The 20,678-nt window shown below is 37.6% G+C and overlaps 1 protein-coding gene across 6 annotated transcripts in view; it reads right to left on the bottom strand.

The window, feature by feature from the left end:
- LOC146424742 (transducin-like enhancer protein 1) overlaps positions 1-20,678 on the bottom strand; it is an 82,380-nt gene that overhangs the window by 10,751 nt on the left and 50,951 nt on the right. For 5 of the 6 annotated variants that reach the window (XM_085043181.1, XM_085043182.1, XM_085043183.1 and 2 more), the window contains 11 exons: positions 19,705-19,821; positions 16,621-16,674; positions 14,863-15,015; positions 13,894-14,038; positions 12,993-13,183; positions 11,862-11,938; positions 4,891-5,140; positions 2,988-3,235; positions 1,056-1,203; positions 517-667; positions 18-94 (listed from right to left, as the gene is read on the bottom strand). In XM_085043181.1, coding sequence (XP_084899307.1) covers positions 18-94; positions 517-667; positions 1,056-1,203; positions 2,988-3,235; positions 4,891-5,140; positions 11,862-11,938; positions 12,993-13,183; positions 13,894-14,038; positions 14,863-15,015; positions 16,621-16,674; positions 19,705-19,821 — 1,611 coding nt within the window. The remainder of the gene's footprint in view (positions 1-17; positions 95-516; positions 668-1,055; positions 1,204-2,987; positions 3,236-4,890; positions 5,141-11,861; positions 11,939-12,992; positions 13,184-13,893; positions 14,039-14,862; positions 15,016-16,620; positions 16,675-19,704; positions 19,822-20,678) is intronic. The other variant, XM_085043185.1, reaches the window with a different exon arrangement.

Here is a 20,678-nt window from a genome sequence, read left to right as displayed (position 1 = left end):
AACAACATCATCCTCACCTGGAAGATACTGGCTCCATAAGGAGTTCTCCATGCATTAAGAAGGTTATCTTTCCCAGTACTCACAAACCATTTACCTAGAATATAAACAAGAAGGATTACAAAACCATGAAAGAGACATCTGACAAATTTTGGGTTTTCAATTCACATCAATGAAACCTGTTCACTAATTACTCTAATAAAAGCTCTCACCACTAATCAACACAGTGCTTTTGCTTACAATCAATGTGGACACTCATGCTTTTGCTGTGTGTTACATACTAGGAAATCCCTAAACTCTTCAAACAGAAATAGCTTTTTACACATGAATGAATCCCCACAGCAGCCTCTAGACAAACAGATGGTTGTTTGTAGATAAGTGCATTTGAATTCATAAAGCAGGGATATTTATGCATTACTAGAGAAACTGAGATGTAGTAACTAATGACTATGAAATAACTAATCAGCAAAACACGAATTAAGAGCCCTGACCTCCAGTTCTACATTCAGGCCAACTTACCACAGTAAGCAAACTTGAGTGACAATACACAACTCTCATGAAGGTGCAGTTGATACTTGTCTGGTTTATTTACATGTAGCACTTCAACATTGCTGCTCTCCATTCCCACAGCTAGCCATTCACCAGTGGGACAATAACCAAGGGAAAATATCTGAAAATTAAACCATATTTACACCTTTTAATTTCTTTCCTACAGGTAATTTTTCCTGCAGTTAGAATTATTTGGGAGAGGGAGACAGAGAGAGATACGGGCAAATTGTCATAGTTCAATAATAAAACTGAAGTTCAAAATTCAAATAACTAAACAATCCCTGTTTTTACCTATTAACTTGCAAAAATAGGAAAAGAGAGTAGCATCAGGCTATCATTTTCTTCTGTAATCTAAGCCCGCAAGAAAGCTCCAAAATACTGTGTTGTGAGCAGCCAAAAGGAAAAGAGGAAACAATCTGTCAGTTCTACTGTGCTAAATCTCACTTTTCATCCTAAGGGTTTCCTTCCCACCCCACACATTCTCCCAGTCTGTAGGAAAATCCAGTTACCTGAGATGTGAAGTCATGCTGTTGTAGCTGTCTCCCTTCTCTCAAGTCCCAGGATCTGACAGTGTTATCCAAACCTCCTGTCCAGAGCTTGGTACCATCATTAGAAATGTCAATACAGCTGGCTCCATCTGTGTGGCCCTGGAATTGCCTGATAAAACAAACCAGATTGAATAATGATTTCCTGCCAGAGCTCAAGGTAAACACTGTTGTGGTGTTAGTTTTGGACTCTGTACATGTGTGTCATCTCTTCTGTGTCTGCCGATGAGCAAGAATCAGCCCCTCCCTCTCACTGAGCATTAAATACCAGTATTATAAAAACATTTTCCAGGTGCTAGAGGAATGAATTGCATCATGGTTAGCTGAATAAAGTCATATCTTTCCTATCAGGTTTTGAAAATAAAAAACCCCAACAAAATAAAACAAAAAACCCAAAACAGAATAAAACAAAACAAAACCACAAAAAATCAGCACCCCCACCCCCCCAAAAACCAGAAAAACTCCCTTGTGAGAGCATTAAAGCACAGTAACTATAGTTAAAACCACTAAGGATAACCCAGATTAAATCAAAGAGCCACAAAACTTCCAATTTCAGAAAACAGCTTCTGTATTTTTCTCTGGCTTCAAGTCAAGAAGATAAATAACAAGCAGATATACTAATAGAAAGGGATCCAGATAGAGATCCAGATAGTTAAACATGAATATTGCTGAGTCACAACGTTGCATTCTCTGTGGCAGGAGATTAGAAAAATCTAAATGGTGCAGTTTGTTTTATAACCTTCTCATTAGCAACTCTCAGATTTCAGCAACCAGAAGGTCATCTCAAGTTTTTCTTAATCCTTTGGCAAAAGCACTCTGAGTCTCCCGCATTTTTCATCAGCAGCTAGCTTTACCAAAGGCCTGTGCCTCAATGTGGAAAGTGGGAGGGTAGGTGGGGAAAAGACAGATAACTTGGGAATGAAGGGTATGAATCACAAAGAGCTGCCACAGAAAGGTCATGTGGCACGTTTTGTTTCAGTAGCTCTGTTCTTGAAATTCCACGTGTTATCAATCAGCAAGATCAGCCAGCAAGTGGTGGGAACACACAGAGTAAACATTTAAAAAGCAAGACATTCACAGATGTCACAGAGTGCACCTTTACAGGGACTAAGCATGCACATGACAAACTGAAAACTTTATACATTTAAAATAAAGGTGTATTTATTGACCTAAAATTTCAACAGAAAGTAAAATTTGCATGCACATTAATACGACTCTCTGCATGTAATTTACAGCTAATTATGGATATACAGGAAGTTTAATTGAAACACAGCAGACTAAGCATATTCTTCAGTTTTTGTGTTCAGAACTTTTGAGGTATCACAGCCTTTTCCAAATTAGACTATCCCTTCTCAAAATATTGTAAGCCATCACTACTTTAGTAAGCACAAACTAAGATTTATCTTATAGTAAGCCCCTGTGCTTTCCTAAAGAAGTGAGAGTATCCACACTTTTAACCACTTTTGTAAGATTAATTTTACTACTTACCATCACTAAATAAGAACTAAAAATAATCTACTTAACAAGGCTTAAGACAAAGGAAAAGAACAAACCTCAAAGTGTTCCCTAAAAGGCACGTTCAGACAATACCAACAACAAACGAACAGGAATGCTGCTTGTAGAAACCTGCAGAACAATCCCAAATAACAGAAAACCACAGGAGCTTCTACATTGACTACAGTAGGTTATGGACCAACCAATTGAGCCCTGACAGCACTCGTTCCAAGACTAGGCTGAAGCTACCAAAACTAGTTTCTGCCTAACTTAAACCATTTCTCTGAATAGGACACACTATTTACTTTGCTGTCATGATCCCTATTCAGGAAGATAAATATTGATGTAGCTGTCCAAAGAGTAACATCTATTAAAATTTTCTGTGAACAAGCAATGACTCACCTGACCAATGTCTGATTGTGCAGATCCCACACTGCAATGTTCCCATCACTGCAGCAGGAAAAGCACACCTTGGAATCAGGGCTGATAGCCAGAGCATAGCAGGCAGGTGCTGAGGATGTCAGCTCGGCTTTTATACGAGGAGTTGGAGCTGCCAGGTCCCATATGGATAATGTGCTGGCTTCCCCACCAACTATGAGGGTGCATCCATCAGGCAGCAATTTACAGGAGCGGATGTAGTTATCTCTGTTCTGTACAACACAAATCACCTCAGTTACATGTCTGCCAGTAATGACCACTAATATGATTCTGACTGCATCAAAGTTTCAAACAGTTTGGTTTTTTTTTTCATTACCGAAGTACTGAAGAGGAACCAGCAGATTCTAAAAGGTTTGAAACACCTACTTCTCATCACTAATTAGAAACTGCACCTGCAGGAATTAAAACTGCAGACTCCTGTTGCCACAGTCTACTCTGTTTCAAACCTAATGAATGGCAAGTTTTCTATCTCATTACACAAAAACAGAGCCAAAGTAAGCTTGCTTTTCTGCAAATGTACTCCATCAGTGAAGGTCACCAACAATAGAAATATTAAAGCAAATGACCTTTCATTTGGCATTTAACAACCCTATATGAAAATGTCATTCTAGTCTCATGCCCTTCAGATTTTTGAATTTTTCTTTCACATACTATTTTGCATTCCCTACGTTAAAGTTAAAATATTAAGGATTCTTGTATTGGTTCTGTATTTATGTTGATCCTTTGTTGTTCAACGTAACTCTTATTGTGCTTATTAATCTCTCATTTGTGACACTATTGTCGATTGAGAGGTATTGTGGGGGAGTTAGCAACAGAACACATTTCTACCTTTCCTTATTACATCCTTGGTTGACTGGCAACAGTTTTTTATTAAATTGATGGTTAAGATCTGTAACTCAACACATAGGAAGAAACACTGCAAGAAGTAGTTAACAGCATTCTATTATCAATTTTTTTTAATTTGCAGCAAAGGAGCAGTAAGCAGACCACTTAAAATGTTGGCTAATCAGTCATTAGTGCTCTATAACTAAAATGAAGGCTCTGCAGCCAGACAGATACCTGCCTCAGAACAGAATACCTATTCAATTGCACTGTTACTACTAGGCAATTAAAAAATGATAGCAGTAAAGAAAGGATAAAGGGTAAAAATCACAAAAAACCCACCACATTTAATTAGATCAACACTGAAGCTAGAATTTCCATTCACAATACATATTGCTGTGCTTGACAACATTAACTCTTCTCAGTAAACACAGCACACACCTCTACATAGCTTCTACTGAGAAATATTATCTGTTGAGCTATTACCTTTTTTGAGTTAGCTTTTCAGCTACCTGTACTATTGTACCCAGTCCCTTTTGTATCCTGCTCATGTGAAAACAACCAGCCTGTATGTATAACTGGTGGATCATAAACAAAAAGCATAGCAAGACTTAAAGTGACTTTTGGTACTGTGTCACATTATTTCAGTATGTGGTTGCTACCATCTTACAAAAAATAAGTGTTTCTCTCCTTTTGTGAGTGAAAGACCTAGGAAGGGTCTCTGCAGCCCTGCATAAGACAAGCCACATACCTTTTAAACTCATGCACAAAAATCAGCAGTTTTACTAGAATGGGAAAAAAATCAGGTACACTTCCATTGAAAAATTTTATCTAATCTGTTATTTGACCCTTAGTGATGATCACTAAACAAACCAGCACTATTCTCTGTAATACCATTATGTATGAAAAAAAGGGGCACCAGGAAAGAGATCTGCCCTCTATTTCCTTTTAATATGAACAAAATCCAAACAAGGACAGCTAATTTTTTTTTTTTTTCATAGTCTAAAGAGAAACTATCCTTGTGCATGAATTCCTGTTCACCTACCAGGCAGTCCAGCTGAGAGACAGGGCTCTTGTTGCCAGGCTGACTGATGTCCCAGACCTTGACACAGCCCTTCCCACCCGTGTACACATGTCTCGTGGGGTTGCTGATGGTAACTGCACACACAACTTCCCCGTGGTTCAGAGTGTTGATCTGACGGGCATGGCGAGGGATTCCTGGACCGATGAGGGCATCAGGAGGGAAGGGAACTGGCTGCATCTGACCATCTGCAGTTACATGAAAGGAGTAGGCTCTTTTGGGGAAAGAAGAGAGAAGACAAAACAATTTAAAAAATCAGACATTGCAGAGCTGCAACACAAGAAAAACGCAGTATTTTTAATTTTAATTCTTTGCCAATAATCTCATGAAAATCAGAGCTACAGTGCCAAGTAATACAGGCACATGAAACCTCAGAATATGACAAGGATTCACAATAGAAATTCTCAGCTTGCTTCAGCTGAAGTATTTGTGTAGTGGGGAAGCAGGTTAAATTCCACCCTTAACTCTACAGACAAAGGTCATGGCTACTATCCCTCAGCCACCTGGATAATCAAAAGATCTTTCAACCCCTGGTTTCTAGCTAGCAGTTCCTAGTCTCAACACCACAAGTCCTATAGCAGCAGTCTCTCACCAGGCACTACTCTTTCATCCTCCCATGAGGCTTGCACATGCTGTCTTACAATACCAAGACCAAAGTTTTGCTTGATTCCTGCTCCTCATCTTTAACATCACCGCTGGCTATACCCACATATCTCTCTTTCTAGCTGGTAATAGTATTTTAAACAGAGAAGAGAAACACAGAGTGGTTGCACACACATTTTATCAGAAAGCTGATGTCATCTCATAACTATGTTTCCTTGAATAAGTACATTGGAAAACCTCAGTTTGGAAAGGCTCAGTTTTTCAGGTACTTTTGGCTCTTCTGAAACTTTTATTAGTATTCAAATAAACCACTTTTGTTTGTATTCATAGCATGATTTCAAGTCTATGGAAACTGAGGGTTGAGGAAGTGACATTCTAGCAGTGAATAAAAACACTCCTCCGTGGGGAAAGTACATGAAATTATTTTTTCATGGTCACTGAAAAGTTTAAAGTGAGCTCTACTCAAGGACAAGTGCACAAACACCAACTAATAAAGGTTGCAGGTGCAGGAGCGGCTCTTTGTTTGCTTATTTTGAATAATAATGAAAATACTACAGCAAAAGGCTGGGTTTTGTTCTACTAGTGAGCTCCCTTTCTGCTACTTCTGCTTTAAGTGCATCCACAGCTCATGCTTTTGATGCTGTTGTTACATTTATAATAGCATCCTTCATGAGGCCAAAGTGGATAAAAAATTGTGAGATATGAGTATTCTTTTTTCACTAATAAGCTGCCATCTCCCTACTGAAACATTTATTTTTTCTAATATATTCTTTTGTTCAAAATTCTCCTTTCTTTTCCAAATCTACTTTCTTCCTCAGAAATCTTCAATCACTGTAGTTCAAGTATTAATATTATATCCATCATCCAACAACCCAAGATTCTGTTCTGAGTAATAAGCTAAAATTTGCAAAGTATTTTATTATGTGTTCCCAAGTATCCCAAGTATCAGGCAGTTTGAAATGAAGGAACAAAGAAGATGCCTGGTTCTGTAACAGACATCACAAAGCAACTGAGTCTGCTCTGCTCCTGGGCATAAGATATTCCTTTGAAAAAGGGTGCAAAGAAGAGAGATGAAAGAACTCTACAGCTCTTTCATACAGAAAGTAACAGTGGAAACAGTCAACCCATGCAATATAATATATTTCTCTTAAGTGAAAGGTAAAAACTGGTTAAGAGTAACTGCAATTAAACAGAGAAGAAATTAATAGTGCATATGTACACAATTCCTGTACTTATTCATGTTTCGTGGTTGGACACATGAGCAGAAAGTTTGCTTAGAGAATACACAGAAATAGAGGATGAGAAAGTGCAAAAGACATCTTTTTTTGTCAAGCAATGTCAGGAATGGGAAATGTAAGACAAGAAAGAAGTGCAAAGTTCACTGCCTTACATGTACACAAGGTATGCAGTATATCAAATGTATTCTGTCCCACAGGAGCCTTTCTGGCTTTTTGTTTGAAGAATTACAGTAATGATAAAGGCTTAATTAGAAATCCATTCCTGTTTGTGAAAAAGAATAGATACAAGACTGTCCCAAAGTAGCTATTCACTAAACAGATCAGGCACAGGATGAGAGAGGAAGCAGAACAGGAGCGGCAACAAGACTGCTTGAGGCTGAACAACTGCTCAGGTTCATCTACAGAATCCAACTAAAGAGTCACAGCATTAAGACACTGAAAAGCTTGGCCCCATCCTGGGCTCCAGATCAAAGTCAGCTGCAGAATATTTGTTAGCAGTAAGAGTACACAGAACCGTACAACTTTGAAGTTGCAGCCCGCCCTTGCTTTTATCATGGACTGAAGCAAAACAATTAAGCAAGTATTAGGCAATTTTTTCCAGCATGTTCAAGATGAATAATCTACTTGTCCATGACTTTTTCTTTTTTTATTTGAAGGCCACAGCTTAAGTGTTCTGTTCAATTCAAAATACCTAAAAAATTATTGTTTGAAATGCTTAAGTGCATACACAGAGCTTCTCAGCTCTTGCTGAGATGGGATGTGAGGAAGACAATAGAAACATTTTTCAAGCACTTCATGTTTACTGAAGAATTGTGATGACTCTTACACTTTGAAATATCAGAGGCCTACCCAGTGTATTTTTAATCATGTAGAATTTTACCAGTGTGGCTCTGTTTAAAGTGGGGCTATACTGATCATAGAATTAGTCGCTCTTTTCTAGCATTTGCTTCCAAGGCTAGTTGATCGGGACTCAGAATGACTGAGTTTGATGGCCTAACAAACAGACCAGTGATACTTTTTTTATAAACCAAGACAGCTTTTTCTACAGTGCAAGTTATCTGCGATCCACTGTAGAAAGAAATGGCTACGTTTTGTCAAATCTCTCTGCCAAGACAAGCACGCAAAACAGTAAATGTACTTGTTTGCTTGAAGATATGTGGCATGTAATGCTAACATCACCACTGCCAGCATACTTACGGTATGCTAGTCTAGTGACTTGGCTCTGCTAGGTACTGTGGTACAACTTTTGTTACACAATACCTTTTAACCTTGAAAAAACTTGCATCGTTTGCCAGACTGACACTCCTGACACTCCCTAGACAAGGAAAGTGTCTGTCTCCAGAAGAACACAGTACTGGAGACAGCAGTGAAAATTACTTATTTGCAGTTCAGTCGTTGCTGCCCTTGGCTTCCTCTTCATCAGGTCACCATGACAGAGCACTAACAGTGCTACTGCTAGGAAGGACTGTACTTACAGCACTACACCTACAGAAGACTGTATTTTTAATGCACTAGACATATTCACAGGCCTCTATTCTCAAAAATGACAAGAATTTTCATTGTCTAACCTCAAAAGAATCAACAGCTAGCAAAATCTGGCAAATTCTTGAGTTACCCAAAGCTCATGATTTCTTAACAGGCACCATCTGACCCACACATTTTTCTTTCAGAACTGATCATATATGCCAGAAACTGCTGTTTAGTCTCATGACTAGCACAGATTTCTGTCTCAGAGCATTCTGCCTCTATGAAAGATGGCTATCCAATTATGGAATCTATGATTATCCCTCTTTGGTAAAGTGACTGTTAGCATTACAAGCTTCCTTCCTTGTGTTGGGCTAACAACCACAGCTAACAAAGAAAATTATCTTATACAAATGCAATCAAAATTTAACATAAAACAAGCTAAGTACAAATAAACTAATATGTAAATATATCCTTTAATTTAATATTATGAAAAGAACAATCACAAGACAAATTTCTGTGCCTTTTTCTTAGAAGAGTTCTGAGAAATAGCATCCTGCACTTATATTATTTCTGAAAAACAGAAATATTCTTCTGAACTACTGCATCCAAAGACTTCTGCTCATGTGTGTCAAAGTAGTACTGAGAACCTGCAGAGTTCCTATGAACAGCAACATGGTAAGTGATACTAATACAAATGAGCTTCTCAGCTTAAATCTCCAATTTCCAGATAAGTATACAGCAAGTAAGTATCATCTGATGTGCTGAGGAAAATTCAGGATAATTAATTCACTACCCAAGAATATAGCAAATTAACTACCTGCCAGCTATTCTAAGTATTCAGATTGATATAAAAATGCACACAATTCCAGCCTACTGATACTGTGCAAAGTATTGAAGACTATGCAAAGCAAAAAAAAATTATTAAAGCAACACACCAAAAATCTTATAGTCCAGGGCATAGTTAAATGCATCAAAACAAAAGAGTTCAGGAGTCAGACACCACATGTTCATATCCAAGTGGGTTTTTAATAGGCTACTAATCTTTCTAACCAGCTGGTCATTAACGAATCTCAGAACACATAAAGGTTAAAACTCAAGTGCTATGAGAAGTGTCCGTCCTTTAGAAAGAAGGGAATTTAATTTTCTGCTAGGTGAAAAAAGAGTACAAGCATAACCACTGATAAAAAATGTGCAGCTTTAAGCATACACATGAGTGGGAACTCAATAGTACAGTTTGAAAATTCTCTGTACCTCTTGCAACAGGACTCACTAAAACTTCACATCTAATAAAACAAATTCAATGTGACACCATATCTGCACTTTAGGAAAAGGCTGACTTTGAAAACAAACAAGGTGTACTCCACCAGTTTGCATGATTATATCTGTACAGAAAATACAGGAGATAAAACCTAAAGTAGGTGAGATACTCAAAAATGCTGCAGGTAGCAGACAGCATCTAGCCAATCAAGAATAAAACCAAGAAATTCTTCTACAGTTGCCAATGGAAAGATAACAGACGAGTTGATGTAATTTTAGTCTGGCCTTACTAAGATAAGCAAAGAAGCAATTTTAGAGAAAATGTACAAGTAATATGACTGCAAAAAACCTAAACACTGCAGAACATATTAAATCGAATGAGGACTAGGGAATATGTATGAAAGTAGGCAGTACATGAAGCAATGTGAATAAAGTGGTAAAAACTTTAAAAACACCTGAACAACCCCCACACATCATCTACCCCTTCCCCTCTGACAGTAATTTACCTAAATTACCAGGATATAAAATGGAGCAGCATACACATATGCCGTCCTTCTTTTTGAACAGTGTAACAACTAGAAATCAGCCAAAGAAAAATTCTGATTGAACAAAAAGAAGTTTCGATGGTTTACAATATAAAATATTGCAAGGCATTAATAATGAAAGAAATCATTTAAAGCTTATGAATGTATTTGTTTAAAAGTAAAAACTTACTGCAGCTGGATTATGCGATTTTCAAAAGCATTTTATTTAGGTATGCCAAATTCTATTAAAGTCAGCAGAATGAGTCTGAGTTTTGAGAACAAAGCCTGATCCTTAGTGCACTAAATTTAAATATACCACCACTTTATACACACCACCAACTCATTGAGCCCTCACTTCAGTAATCTTGTCAACACATCACCAACTTGAAGTAAAACCAAGATGTAACAGGTTTCTCACTCTGCCAACAGATAGCTAAGCCTGTTGTCAGAAGCACGATGGAGAACAACAAAAACACATTCAGGATGGCCTTCCAAATTAAATCTGCTGCTTTCCTATTGTTATAGGAAAAGACTGGAAGAAAAGATACACTTTTTTGCCAGTAATCTGGTATCCTTTCAAGGATGTGTGCAAGACTGACATTACAACGTATCACTAGTTATAAACAGGAGTCCAAAATGAAAGCAAACAGAAATGTGTGAGTATATAACTTTCACCACAGCCTGTCTGAAAACTTAGACAGCATTCCAAAAGTAATAATTCCTAAATGTTTCCTGAAAAAGGAAAAATTAAATTTAGATCGGTAAACACATTATGTAACATGAACATCCCGCACAGAAAGTGCAAAGTCTTAAGTGAGTTTCAAAATTATCTAAGTACCTAGTAGAGAAAACTACTCTAATTGCAAGTTCCTGTTGGAAGAGAAGGCAGGACTGACTGTCAAGCATGAACTAAGAACAGGTTTAACAGCGTGTTGAAAAACCTGCTAGAATTCTCTCTGCCTCATTCTCTCCAGAAAAACAGCTGAGTTAAATTTGCCCTGTTAGCAGCTGTGTAGACTACTTGTCCAGAAATACCTAAAAGATAACTGCATATTTTCAGAGGTCATACACGCTCATGAGCCTACCGCACTGGTTAAGTTCAGGGTCAATGGTCTACCAAAAGCAAATTGCTTTCAAAACATTTCATGCTGCTGACTTTATTTGATTGCAACCTCAGTAAGACACAGCATGGCAGAGGATTCTATTTAACAACTGCTTCATCAATAACAAAAACTTTTAAATAAAAAGAATGTATTGTAAAAACTTTTTTACCTCTAGGCACCACCTGCTCCACAACTGCTTCATCATTCTTTTGCCCTCCAGCTGCACTCACACAGAAGTTCTACATAGCTTGCTCCATTATGTAAGGTGTGAGTAACCTGTTGCTAAAGTAACTGCTCCAGATACCCCCTGTCATCAGTTGCAGACTCCCATGACTGATAAAACAAGTGCCAGACAAGGAGTCTGCAAGTTTGCACTACACATTTATCCTCAATGTAGTGCAAATTTTAGTTTCAATATATCTTTAACACATTTCACCACTATCTACCCTTTAGTTTGTAGTCCCCTAACTTCCCCCAGAGAGGATGAAATAAAAAAAAAAAAACCTTAAAGTATACCTTCAACAACTTTTCCTTGGAAATAGGTATATATACACCTATGTTTTGAGACAAGACAACTACCATTTGAGAATTTTTATGCTGCAGGTTTTACCTGGAGAAGTCTAAAATACCCTCTTTAAAAACAACCAGACGCAATCTCCTTTGAAATTCCTATTCACTGACACAATATAACTTCATACTCTCTAGATATTGCAAATGTTACCAAAATGTTAAAAGTTACTTACGGTTTTCCCCCAGGAATGCCTGCTAGATTGGGAGGAATTCCAGGTACTCTCATGTGAGGAGGAGGATCAAACCCAACCTGACAACAAAAAGTGAATTAATCTCACACTTGGAATTTCACATCAATTTCTCAGCAAGCCTATTTTTCTCCACACCCAAGATACTACGCATTTAACCGAAAGGTGGCTTTTACCCACAGTATCAGATAAGTGCATGACCCTCCACTGGGGGGCAAAACCCAGACGTTTCTCCTGAGTATACTTCTGATAAATGCACTCATACATGAACAGAAATTCGAGACTGAAAAGATCTAGGTTTTCTTCTAAACATTATACTAGAATTAACACTTATAATTGCTTTAGAAGGAGGGTGCATGTTATTTAAAATTTGCAAATTTTCACATAGAAGCCCTATTTACCAGTTTGAGAAAAGTGGTCATGCAAACAATAATGAGAAGTTGATTAAAAAATCCAATTTTGCAAATTTCCAAGTAGGTAAATTTGTCTATACAGAAAGCTGCCATCAAGCTCATATTTGCAGAATCAGGCCCCTAGGTTATTTTGTGTGACAGCCACTGTAACTGCCAGGCTCCAATTGCTTACCACACCTGCAACAGCAACTCTTCTTAACACACCTGATCTCAGAGATCCAAAATAGGTACTGACCAACTTCTCAGGTTGATTTCCACAAAAAACCCAAGAAAATACAGGGATGGAGACCCAAATAGAAAGACTTTTACATGCTTCAAGATTAATTAGTTACGTCTGTATGGAACACAAATGTGGTTCAGCAACAAAAAAGCAGATCTCCACAGCTACAGTGAAATACTCTGTGTCTACCAAAATTATGTTTTCATTTACAGCGCAAAATGATTTTTTTGTATTTATTCATCAGTTAAAGCACTGATGAAGGTGAGGAACAAAAAGAAAACACACAGTAATACACTGAGATTCTTTGTTTTCAAGGTGCAAATTTGTTTCTTCAGCCGCAAAGCAAAGTGAAGCATGCAGTGAAGCTGTCAGGCCTCTGGCACTGTTATGAGTTGGTAATTCTGCAGTGCTAAATGAAGCATGTAGCTTTCCTCAGTGAACCACAACTCACAGGACCAAGATTGCATGCAACGTATGGCCTACCATAGGAGATCTTCCATAGGCAACCACGGCAGCTGCAGCAGCAGCAGCACTCATCTGGGGTGACATATTGTGCAGACTGGCATATGCTGCCCCTGGACTGGTTAGCTCTCCATTCATGCCAGCATGAGGTACCATTCCAAACGGAGCAGGGTATGGTCCTGGTACTGCCAGCGGTGTCCGCAAACCTGCAGCTACAGAATAGTGAAATTAAGTGGGTTTATTTATGTATTCTGGAGTACAGGGAAGAAAGCAGCCCTTTTTTGGCCCTGCTACAACACCTCACCTTTCCCTCTCACATACACTGTGAAGAAACATTGCCATAATCTGTCAGTACCACCAGCTCTTTTCAGTGTAAATAAGATCTACTGAAGTCTGAACTTGCTGATTACTTCAAGCAATCTCTTCTAGCATTACCTATTTCCATTTCTGTAATATTCCTCTGTTTACATTAATCTCTTCTTTGCCAAATTAAGCAGTAAAGCTGACAGACATGGTTTACACAGCTCATGTCTGAAGCAACTGTGTGTACCAGCCTGAATAGCAAAAGTAAACTTCCCCGGCATTTGTCAAGCTGTGACTGCAGCAAATATTAGTAGACTCAGACAAAGACTGTAGAAGGGATTGCATGCAGAGTAAGTACCAGAAACTTCTGAGAAGTCTTTTTATATTGTATTTAGTCTCTGGATTATTTGCAAAAAAAAGATAAAGACAGAAGTAAACAAAGAAGACTAAGAGATAGAAAGATAGTCAAACTCTTGATAATCCAAACATCTGCTTCTCATCAAGCCCTCTCTTGATATCAAGAACAAAGCAATATATTTAGTTAACAGTCACAAAGAACTGCATGTGTAAAAAAAGATTAATTTTGGAACCATAAAAACTCATGAAGTAATGCATTTACCAGCTTGGTTAACCAGAGGGTCCATTGTTGGAGGTTTGCCAAGGCCTGGACGAAGTCCTGGAGTTGCACTAGTGCCTGGGGTTGGCACATCACCTCGAGGAGTTGGTGTGCTGGATTTCAGAACAGGCGTGCTGGCTTTTTCATGCTGGTATCATTAAACAAATTAAATGAGTATTATTTTTAATCCAGACCATATTATACAATTTATCACAACAGCAGCTGGGATGCTGGGCACCGACTACCTAGTCCCTCAGCCAATTTTCATAAATCCACAATGCTGACAACATTAACTTGTGAGAGAGAAATGCTGACCTTTTTGTTTGCTGCCAAAATTAAAATAAGAAACATAGTTATTTTTCCTCTTCTAGCAACATAAGGAAAGAAATGTCTGAGCCCATTTTTTTGTTCACAAAAACACAGTATGCATTACTAAAGTATTTTAGCTTGAAATCTTTTATATCTCAATCATTATTGGACACACCAAATCAAACTACAAAAACAATACACCACTATAGCTGATAATGTCAAAAAAACATGACATGAAAGTTACAGAGAATCAGATCAAATTATTAGTGATACTGCAGGAAAAAGTTTTCAAGCAAGAACAGCTTATTTAGAAGAATTTAACAACAGCCTGAAGAACTTCTTATTGACTGTATACAGGCCACATTAAACCATAAGTTACTGCTCCTAAAAAACCCCAAACCAATGCCTAACCAACTCTCATTCTTTGTAATAAATTTGCAACTCTTTTGACTGAAATATAGGAAACATAAAAAATCAAAACAAAGCAGAGAATATTTCTGGGGAGGAAAGCTAAGTAATATTTTAAAGATCTGGAAAAACAATAGTCAATTTCAGCTTCTAATGTTTACTGCCAAGGTAATTTGTGCCACAAGTTATTGCTGAAAAATGGAGAGTTAGATTCTACAAGAAAGAAGACTATCTGGACCACAGACTACTACCTACCAGACCCATTTCTTTGGATTTGAGGGAAGTGGAACTTCCTGAAGAGGCTGTAGATGCTGGACTGCTGGAGGCATCCTTCTTGAGTAGGCGGGTTTTATCTATACCATTTTCACGTGGTGAATGAGTGGGACTTGCCCTTGGGGAAGAAGGATCCTAAAACAATGGGAAGAACAGTGCAGAACTGTGTCATAAACTGGTACACCAACGCCACTAAGGAGTCTATGGGAAAAGAAAAAAACTAGAAGAATTTAAGCAGTTAAGTGCAAATGACAAGACATTTTGTTTTCTTTATAGAAAAAAAGCTGAAATCCCTTCATCAATTTAGAGATATAAGTAAAGTCACGTAGTAAGCAATTTGTTTTTATTTTAGACTACATATAATCATAAATTGTTTCCAGGCACAGAGCTTGCAAAGAATACCTAAGTACAAACTAAAGCAAGTGCAGAAAACATGGTAAGAGCAAGAAGACCAATAGTAACTGCAGTAACTTGACACTGTTTTTATCATGTGTGCTCTCCATGCTCTGCTAGTCACAATAAACATTTCAATAACCCCTTTTAGGTGATAAAGAACTTGTTCATCTCTACCTTCAGAAGAGATAGGCGCATGCCTTCACAGATTTCACAGAATATTTTAAGTTGGAAGAGACCCACAAGGATCATCAAGTCCAACTCTTAAGTGAATGGCCTATACAGGAATGTTTATATGCCATAATAGCTGTCACTTTTTGCTAAACACCATCTGTAATTGCCTTGCCACTTACATCTACAAGAAAACTGAAATCACCTCTCAGGTGATTATTTTTCTCTGTTCCAGAGGCACTCTCTGCATTACTTTAACTTGAAATAGCCAGCCCCACAAGTTACAATGCTATCAGAGCCCTGCAGGTTCTCCATGCTCCTTTGGCTCATAAGAATAGCACCAGGGAGAAATCACACCTCACAAAAGGCCACTAAATCTACTGACTGATTATTAAGCAGTTTCATTGTAAGCTGACCTTCTGAAAGGATTACTAAAATCACTAGTTGGATACCCATTTTTCTACTTGGCTGACATCATTTGGGCACCTGGAGCTACTGAGGGCACTTGGAGCTATTGAGGGCACTTCTCAACCAGCTTCTCTTCCTGCGCTTTTCACAGAGCTGAAGAACCTCACTGACATACTCAGGCTTCCTAAATGTCTGTGTTGTATGAAATAAAAGATGAAGGAAAGGGAATACCCATCTCTTCACCTTAATACCATTGCCAAATCTCAGCCCTGGAGAAAAAAGTGCCTACCATCTCTGGAAAATCCTGTAAACAAACTTCATTCTAAAAAATTTACATTTCTGGAAAATTCTGCCTTTAACCTAGGACATTAAAATACAAGCAATTTTTAAAGTAATGTTTCTAATAACAATCCTACAACTAAATACAACATTAGACAATGTCTTCCTTTTTCATTCAAAGACAGTAGTTTGAAAAACTCAGCTTTCCCCATTTACTTCATCACAACCCTCTGCACTACAGAGCAGCTGTGAAGTGTCAGAATGTTAACTGTGGAGGGAACAGACCTGGACAAAGCAGCAGAAGGAAAAACCAAGAAGGCAGCCAGATAAAGCTCAGAGGAAGACATAGTAACTGCAATACTAATAAAAAGGAGGAGTTGTGAATATTTTAACATATCCACACAGATGATTATTTTTTTCTAGCATCTAAATGTACTTTTCCTTTAACCTTTGGGCAAATGTCAAGACTACAAAAATGAAAAAAGTTACCTCATTGGATACATCTACAACCAAGTTATCGTCACTCTTGTCCCCATCACTGTCCTATTAAAAATAAATAAATATAGTGTTCATTTCAATTAGTACAATAAAGAGCCCAGAGAGAAAGACTACGCATCTACTCAGACATTTTTTGTTTTTCCTAAACAAAAAACAAACAGCCTTTCATTAACTTATTAGCAATAGGGAAAACAATTAAAACAGAAACAAAACACCTTATTTCTGCTACAATTGCAAAAACCAAGTAAGGTAGAACTAGTTGAAACATGGCAATCTCACCATCACTGCAAGACGGTCCAAAACCCCTCCATCATAAACAGTGTTATCACTACTCCTAAAAGATAAAGGTACTCTATTTGATCACTAATCTTGTGTTAATTTATAGAACGTACTGCTTGTGCATACACGGAAAAACAGATCTCAGGAAAATGAAGCTTTTTGGAATGTTTGGTGAATCATCTTCCTCAAAGTGAGGGTACCGTTTTTCCCCTTTTCCATACAGGCAGGTTTTGAAATCAAAAGTTCTGGAGAAGAACAAACTTCAGAAATGCCAAGGCTTTTCAACATTTCTGCCCATGAAAACCAAAACACTTGGACATTCCTAAACAGAAATGTTCTACTGCAGCTTGTCAAGCTGCATTTTGAGTGTTTCACTTAGATCTATGTTCATCTGAGCTGTTCTATTAATGATTGTTGCTTCTCCAGTGCCTCCTGGTCCCTATCTCCAGCAGAGGCCAGGATGTCCCAGTAGACACTTTCTATGATGCACAGCGGTCTAGTGATTTCCACAGTACCACACAGTGATTCAATCAGAAGGCGAGTCCTGACTCAAAACCAAAGAAACTAAGTGAATGTCAAAACATTAAACTTTTGTGGGAACAAATTTGACATTTCCAATAGAAGTACTTTTTGTTAAAAAGTTTCTATGCAAAACAAACCAGGCACGCAAGATTGCTCAACTGTGCCCCATCTCTTCCTTGCAAAGTGCCTGAGCTTTCACGTGTAACACCAGGTCCTTCCTCTCACTTGAATTACCCAAACCAGCCAAACAAAAACCCCAAACCAACCAACCAACCAACCAAAATAACCACCCCAAATAATCCAAAATAAAAAGAAAAAGCCAAACCAACAGGTAGTTTCAACCCTTCTGTTAGCAGCTGAATCTTGCTCCGAGAAATACCAGCAACATATTAGGGATTCAAGAGTGCCACTAGAGACAGAATGGTCACTCTATTTTGCATCTCAGGAAGCTACCCAACCAACAAGTACAAACGAAGGAAATGAAAGTTTTAGTTCCAGTTATCTGCCACCTCTTGAGAAGCACACAGACTGCTAGAACAGGTAAGAACACATTTGAGGATGTGGGAGAACAGTAGATGGGATGCTTTTTTGCCAGAAATACCACTCTGGAGAAGAGCAAAACAAGTTGCAAAGCAATGCTTAAGGGAACTCCACAGACTTTGTCATCTTAATCACCAGAAATTTCCTAGGATTATTAAAGGCATCTCCTGTAAGTAGTATTAATATCAGAAGATTCTCCTCACTAATAAAGTCACACACTGAAACCACATAAGTACTAACATGAAAATTAGTCAGAAGTCAAAAAGGGGGAAAAAAAAAACATTTTGCATTCTCCTTCCAAAAGCAACAGGTCATACAGCTCATTTATCCCCTTTTGAAAAAAGGCAGTATTTCCTTGTCCCTACAATGGCCTCATCTAAAATGAGCTCAAAATCATCAGCTCTGTATTTGCATAAGTCGTGGACCTTCAAAAAAAAAAAAAAAAACCAAAATCCTCATCCAGATTAGAACAAATCTGGAATTTCCAAATATCCTCGCTTTGCTCCATTTTTTATTTTGACGGTGCCTTTAGCTGTAAAATCCATTTCAAACAACAGAAGGCAGAAACACATTTAAAATGTGGATGAAAACAAACTGCTTCTACTCTGCAATAACATCCTTTACATTTCTTTACAGCAGAAACACAAGAAAAACCAGCAAGTTAAGCTTTTTCTTAATTTTTATATCTAGTGTACCTTAAAAATGCTTAATTTCCAAATATTTAAAATGAAAAATGCCAATACAATATCAAACCCTTAAAGCTGAGGGAGTAACATGGGGAAGCTTGCCAAACCTTTCTGTAATCAAAACATTATTATTAGAAAGTGGTAGAAATACAACTTGTAAAACCATTAACCACACTAAAATATCCAATAGCTGCTTAAATATATTCTCCAAAAGGAGGGAAATTAAAATTACTTTAACAAATACTGAGAAAATAAAGTGGCACATAATTTTCTCTTGGGTTTCACTAACCAAGAAGTAATTAGTGATCTGAATCACAGAAACCAGACAATTTGCCACATTATTGCTATGTCAAAGTACAGTATGTTCTGTTAGATTTAAACTTTGCATTTCAGTACTCTGTCACACCAGTCCTGGTCTCTTAGGCCTGTTCAAGTACCATCCTGTGATTTGCCAGGGCATTTAAACTTGAAAGCCTATGTGAACCTTCTGGAGTTGACATGCACTGTTGTACTGCCTCTTTGAAACCAAGTAACAAGCAAGCTAGTAAAAAATGCAGAACACAAAACTATGAACTTTCAATATTTCAATTTGCTTTCTGATGAAATTGCCGTATCAGCCAAAAGCAAACTTTTAAGTTGGTACAGCCTGACAGTACAGGAAATTTGCAATGGTAATTATAACTCAGCGTCGTCAGAGCCAGTTATCATTAAAATTTACCAAACCCCTCTTAATAACAAAATCCTCCATTTCAAACAAACTTGCAGTTTCTAGAGCAGTCCAGAAAGAATGTTACTCAAACTCTGAGAAACGCTCTGAGTACACACGTGAATCCCAAACAGCTACTCCTATTGAGCACTACTTAACAAAATCTGAAACTACTGAGTCACTACTCTCCTCACAACTTGAATGATGGTCTCTCTGGCACATATATTCATGTACAACTTCAGCCATAGGAAAGTTGCCTTGTTCTTCACAGCTCTTTTACTCCTCATACAAGAACAGTATGTGCAAATAAATTAATCATTTCTTTGACACAGATTTGCTTACATAGTGGCTGGAATCCTTATCATCCACCTTTCTCTTTTTGATGTCATTGGCATATTCAGGGCCATTCCTGCGTTTATCTGTGCTTCGAAGACTGTCCGGGACTAACAGAGAATTACTCTGTAAAAACAAAAACCAAGGTCAATCAAAAATTCCTTTTACGATTTCTTCATATATTTTAAAAACTCAAATTGATGTGATAGATGCTTTAGAAATGTGATACCTTCTTAGTCTTTAATTCAATTTAGTTCAAAACAAAGTTCTCCAGGCAAGCATGCACAGCTTCACGCATTCTAAGAAGCTTGGCATTTCATTGTTCAACTTATCAAAAGTTTAGTTCACTTGTCAGTCACCATCTATTTAACTAATTAATTCAACTGAATTTATTGTTTAGGAGAAGCAGGTTTGCTGTTTAGTCATGAGCAAGTAAAAACGATTTTATTATTTTTTAAACATTCAGATTCCATACAATAAAAGATATTTACTACACATAATCTAATTCGTTAGTCACTTTTAGAATATCATAAATAGATGAGGCTTTGGTATATTTACACCTGCAGGTATGGACAGATAAACAGTGGTTTGCCTTTAATGCTTAAAATAACAAGTATTTGCTCTATACGGTTACGCAGTAATCAATTGTTAGCTGAAGTAAACTCCAGTTGGATTCCTCAACAAATGTATTGCAAACAAAGATCAAATATTTTTACTTCCAGCATAACATTCATTACTAGTGTAAAATTAAGGCTAAAGTGTTGTTTAATCAGACTTGATCTGAAAAACCGAGGCCAAAACACACACACAAAAGACAAAAGCAAAGACTAATCTTTTCCTCAAACTACATGGACTGCTTTCATTCATGCTAAGTTATGCTAAGTACAAACTGTTGACCCAAAGAGCATTTTAGACATTTTTCAGTCACATGACAATTTGACATGCTTGTGATTCCCGATTCCCATCTCCATCTCAGTTCCAGC

This window comes from Lichenostomus cassidix, chromosome Z (genome assembly GCF_008360975.1).
Source record: "Lichenostomus cassidix isolate B80296 chromosome Z, HeHo_3.0, whole genome shotgun sequence".
Taxonomy (NCBI): Eukaryota; Metazoa; Chordata; class Aves; order Passeriformes; family Meliphagidae; genus Lichenostomus; species Lichenostomus cassidix.
This window is presented reverse-complemented; position numbering and strand designations above follow the sequence as displayed.